The sequence below is a fragment of the Musca vetustissima genome, unplaced genomic scaffold (assembly GCF_032173495.1).
Source record: "Musca vetustissima isolate MV318-11 ecotype Yass unplaced genomic scaffold, APGP_CSIRO_Mvet_v1 utg7330, whole genome shotgun sequence".
Taxonomy (NCBI): domain Eukaryota; kingdom Metazoa; phylum Arthropoda; class Insecta; order Diptera; family Muscidae; genus Musca; species Musca vetustissima.
Window position 1 is genome coordinate 401008 of NW_026882603.1, and position 6000 is coordinate 407007.

General features: G+C 34.1%; 1 protein-coding gene across 1 annotated transcript in view; it reads right to left on the reverse strand.

The window, feature by feature from the left end:
- LOC133329138 (heparan sulfate 2-O-sulfotransferase pipe-like) overlaps window positions 1-5619 on the reverse strand; it is a 176398-nt gene extending 170779 nt beyond the window's left edge. The window contains exon 1 of the mRNA XM_061537636.1: window positions 5534-5619. Within this exon, the coding sequence (XP_061393620.1) occupies window positions 5534-5613 (80 nt within the window). The 5' untranslated portion in view covers window positions 5614-5619. The remainder of the gene's footprint in view (window positions 1-5533) is intronic.
- Between the last annotated feature and the right edge of the window lie 381 nt (window positions 5620-6000).

Here is a 6000-nt window from a genome sequence, read left to right on the forward strand (position 1 = left end):
AGAAATCCCAATGTGTATTTTAAAATAAATCGAATAATTTTCAATAGAAAAATATTATCGAAGGTCGATACATTTTCCATAGAGAACGTATTATCGAATGTTGATAAATATTCTATTATCGAATTTTGATACATCTTCTATAGAGAAAATTTATTGAAGGCAGATAAGTTTTCAATTAACTTCCGTACGACATGTCAATCGGCCGATTGATGGTGTACTAAAGACCCATAGGCCAAGCTAAAGGTCTTTAGTGCACCATTTACTTAAAATCGGTCGGAAATATATATAGGAGCTACATTTAATCTGAACCGATTTCCAGGAAACTTGACACACGTTTGTTTCTTCTTACTTCAGTACACTGTACAAAATTGTGTGCCAATTGGCCAAACTTTGGGTCCTTAGTGCACAATTTACATTAAATCTAAACCGATTTTCACAAAACTCAGCACACATCATTCTAGACTTAATTCAGTACTCTGTGCCAAAATTCATGCCTATCGGGAGATATATAGGGTGCGCTATTTACCTTAAATCGGACGAATATATGTATGGGAGCTATATCTAAGTCTAACCCGATTTTCTCGAAACTTAACACAAGTCATTCTGGACTCAATTTAGTACACTATGCAAAATTTCGTCCAAATCGAACGATATATAGGGACTCTGGTGTACTATTTTTATTAAATCGGACGAAAATATATATATGGGAGCTATATCTAAATCTGAACCGATTTTCTCGAAACTTAGCACACATCTTTCTGTACCTAATTTAGTACGCTATTCCAAATTTTGGCAAATAGAAGGAAATATAAAGGCTTTGGCACACCATTTACATGAAATCCGACGAAAAAATATATGGGAGCCATATCTAAATCTGATCCGATTTTCTCGAAACTTAACACTCGTCATTCTAGTAAACTATCCTACCCACTGTGCCACATTTATGGCTATGACGTTGTCTATAATAATTACGATTATAGTTAATCAACAATTGTTATAATTTATTGCTTGTTAATCATGTTGTAGTAATAGTTGTTGTTTTTTCTGTTTATTATTTTTTTTTTTGTCTAGATGGTGTTATATTTCAGTGTAGCGTATTTGGCCTGCATTTCTGTATTGGTTTTTGGTTTTGTTTTTGTCCCTAATGTCCAAAAGTAGCCGTTCGGTGCGAAGCAATGCAGTTAAACAGCTTTGATTGATTTCACTTCGTTTTGAAAGACAAGACTATTATTTGTAAAAACTGTGGTGTTGTAGAAAATCAAGAAATTTGAAATGAAGTTGTTCGATATTTTATTAGGAGGGAAACTTGAGATGAAATGTGGCTTTGTAGGTTCTTGGAGATGGAAAGAAAGGTATACTATTTGAGGAACTAATGAAGACATTAAAATTCATAAAATGAGAAGATGCATTTTTTTATATTTTTAGAGATCAGAATATTTAATATAGAGGATTGAAAATTTGCACATACGTTTTTAACATTCCTAGAATGTTTAGTGTCGAATATAGTGTAAAGGACCACGTTTTGAAATAAGTGCAAGCCATTTCAACGGCATATTACAACATAAACTGACTACTATAATTAAATAGGTATTTAGGATTCTTTGAGCCTTAAATATTTTCTCACAGAAAGGATTATGTTTTCACATATCTCCTTTATAATTGTTCCGCCTGCTCCATATTTTTGATAACCTACAAAAAGGCATTTTGGGATTTCAAAAGAGGCAGAACATTTTGAAAACAAGTAAATGCGTTGTTCAGCTTGATACGGCCGAACTATTTAACCCTTCACAACGTGGTGTGTATTAAAAATTCCTTAAATCGGTCGGGAATTTTTTTATGCAATGACGCATTATTTGATAGTTGGCAGTTCATGCACCGAAAAAAATGTCCAAATTATGGACACTCATGTTGGAAACATGGGGTAGGAACTTCAACATACCAAGAAATTAACGGCGTATTTTTGTATGGGGTTTGTTTTTCTCTAATGAGAAAATTCGATTAAAGACTTAATAATACTGAAAATAGGGTAGGAACTTTATGGGAATGCCAAATTACAGCCACTCCAGAGATAGAAAATGCCGCTGAAATCTTCAAAATACAAACAAAGGGTGAAATCCGTTTATAGGAGCTATACCAAACCATAACCCTATATTGACAATTTTTGGTAGAAAGATTTGACAACTCAAGAGAACGTGAGAAAAATAGAACCAAAGAATATAGAAGCATGGGGTATCAATATATTGGGACTACCCGGAAACTTGGTCCAATATTGATCCTTCTTAGTTGGAATTGGAAAAGTCTCAAAATTCCGAATATTTGGGTGGTACCTTTATATGAGAGATACCCGGAAACATATGCCAATAGTGAAAATTTTAGTAGGAACATATCTACTCAGTGAGAACATACAATTTTGAACTTATAACCAATCCGCTTAATAAAGTGTCCAAAAGCTTCATAATACGGAGTATTGAGGTGTACAATTCGGTTGTAATATGGAATTGCGTATTGTCTATTGTAGAAAATATCGTAAGGTTCATATTTGGTCCAAATAATTGTGGGTGTTATTATCTCCCTAAGCATGGCGAATAAATAGATGACACAATTCTTAATTTTCTTGGCGGATTAACTTCACAAGTCCTTTTAAGCTATCCCTTTTACTGACAAAAGTTATTTACTTTATAGCCGAAATCATAATATTTGACCCCACAAAATAAGTGCAAAGGAATCATAATTCCATCAATACCACCAATTTTATTTGTAACATAATATCCGTGTTTTAACCACAATGGTAGGAAGTTGGCCAGGTCGCCGATTGTTATCATCTACATTGCAGAGAATATTTTTCGATTACTACATTTTCGTTCGATTGGTTCCATACATATGCCCCACATGTAAGACCAATTAACAGCCAAAAGGAATAGAGACACCAAACTGCAGACCCTTTGAAGTTAGATCATGATCAATTTAGCTGTTCAAGTTCTCAGTAGTTATGACCTTGTTGTTGGTATAGGTGCAGGTCTATATAAACGACACCGTTCGATATTTGAAAGAAATTGGACACGTTTTGTAACAAAATTTACTATCATTGGGTATTTCGGTTTCTAATAAGGTAATAATCATATCTAAATCTAAATCATTGCTAAAATATTCAATTCATATTTTGTTTTTGCAAAATAGTCAGGCTTTATCCCAGTTTGTTGTTTTTATAAAAAACAACTATTTATTAGTGGGGAATGTATGGCATTGTCCGCCGAGGGGTAAGGCAGGGAAGACTATAGTTTCGGATCTCGCCACTGATCCTCATCAGTTCCCTTAGTTTTTTGTTGGGATATTCTCCCCAGAAGCTATTAATAGCTTCTTTACAAAAAACCTTTCAAACCCAAATGTCTCTTGTGACAATTCGAAGTTCTTACGTTACCAGCGATACGACCCCAATGAGAAGTTCGTTTCGTTGGCGCCTGACTTCGTGGTCAACAAGGCATTTACAGACAACTACAATACATTTCCCACTGCTATGTGTCGTCACTTTGTGACGAATGCACATAACGTTGTTGTTGGTATTGCTAGTTAAAGCAAAATACCAAACAGTATGACCGTGCCTCGTCGTTTGCAAAAACAAAATACAAATGGTATCCCAAATAACCCGCCAAACACTACTGAAGTTGTAGACGAGGCACGGTCATACTGTTTGGTATTTTGCTTTAACTAGCAATACCAACAACAACGTTATGTGCATTCGTCACAAAGTGACGACACATAGCAGTGGGAAATGTATTGTAGTTGTCTGTAAATGCCTTGTTGACCACGAAGTCAGGCGCCAACGAAACGAACTTCTCATTGGGGTCGTATCGCTGGTAACGTAAGAACTTCGAATTGTCACAAGAGACATTTGGGTTTGAAAGGTTTTTTGTAAAGAAGCTATTAATAGCTTCTGGGGAGAATATCCCAACAAAAAACTAAGGGAACTGATGAGGATCAGTGGCGAGATCCGAAACTATAGTCTTCCCTGCCTTACCCCTCGGCGGACAATGCCATACATTCCCCACTAATAAATAGTTGTTTTTTATAAAAACAACAAACTGGTATTAAGCCTGACTATTTTGCAAAAACAAAATACAAATGGTATCCCAAATAACCCGCCAAATACTACTGAAATATTCAATTCATAACTAAAATTTCCATTGTGGGGCTATATCTAACTTTTGGTATAGGCCCACAACAATTCTACTCCCATTTCTGAATATTATCAGGATTTAGGGCAAATTTTTCAAACAAAATTGTCTGTAATTTGATATTCTTGTAGAAAGTCCTACCAACAAAATTTATTAATAGGTACCCTATTTCCAGTAAGGAAAGCTCAAAGCTGATCCATTTACATAAAAAACGAAACTATATATCGTTAGCTAAAATGCAAAAAGGCGTAACTAACAAAAAATTGAAAATTGAAATTGTCAACACATGTAGTTTATTGACATTCACAATATTCATTAAAAAAGTCAATTTTCAATTTTTTGTTAGTTGCGCCTTTTTGCATTTTAGCTAACGGTATGAGAGTTATATCTAAATCTGAACCGATTTTAACAAAACTTCGCAAACATCAATCTGGACTTAGTTCAATATGCTGCGCAAAATATTGTCTCAATCGGACAAACCTTGACAGTTTGGTGATCCAGTTACATAAATCAGAACCGATTCCAACAAAACCATACATCAGGACCTTGTTCAATACGCTGTGCAAACTTAGGAGTTTGGTGCACCATTTACATAAAATATAAAATAAACCGATTTTCTCTAATTTCAATAGCGTTCGTCCTGTGACCTGTGCCAAATCTTATCTAATTCGGATCATAAATGCGACCTGTTCTTTGCTCAGACTCGGGACAGATGAACATCCGAAGGAAAGAATATCCTGTACCACAATGTGGTGAAAGGTATAAAAATCATATTCGGCTACTGAAAACCCCAATATTCGACGATTTGAAATTTATGAAAACCATGTCGTATAAAAAAAGTCCTTTACGGCAATCTAAGATTGTTGGTTGTGCAGTGGTTTATTGAGATTCGCATTAGATATCATTTGATGCCTCAAATGGGGATGATTAAAAAATTCTCAATATCTTCATGGTAGAGGTTTAAAAATGTTATTCCCTGTTACTGGTTTTAAATAGTTTCTATGAATTTCTTGGATGAGTGATATATCGGCTTTTAAAACGATACCATTTTTCCTACAATAGATATATCTTATTACAGAATAAATAACTTCTTTCAACTTTATTTATTTTCCGGTACACTATACAGTGAAATTCGTTTATAGTTCATATGACCTGCACATATTTGTATGTTAAGGTCATCGTAGCGTAATAAGATATTATTTCCAGATAGTAAGCATTAATATACCCACATTATTTTTAAATATATTTCAAATTCTTAAAATAATGTCTCCTTTTGGTCTCCTTTTCTGAATGCGAACCCAATTTTCCGTTGAAGTTTTTTTTAACATAATTTTCATATTTCAATTTTATGTGACACTCACCTTTTAGGATAGGGAAAACGCCTATATTTGAAGGCTGTTTCAACATCGCGCATCTTCATTTTGAAACTTTTATCGGACATTAAGCTCATTTACGGCGTTATAAAAGAAATGTTATTATTCTATATTATCCACACAACACGAAATCACTCCAAATTAATAAAAGAAGTAACGTTTGTTCTGATTCTTTTGATTGTTAATACACTTGCATGCGAAATTTCTGTTATATTCGCTATAAAAAAACTTCTTCGTCGTTTTTTTCTTTACTTCTTTATTCAGTTAACAAATTGTGTCACTTTTGAATTGAATTGTTCGACTTCTTTTCGGAACAGCAGGCACAAAACGACAAGTAGAAAGAAGTTATTGCACAAAGTGTTCTTCTTTTCCACCTTTTTGTTGTTGTTGTTGTCGTTGTTGTTTAAACTTAGAAATTTTCGGTTTCTTTGCTTGACTGGGCAACAACTTTTCCT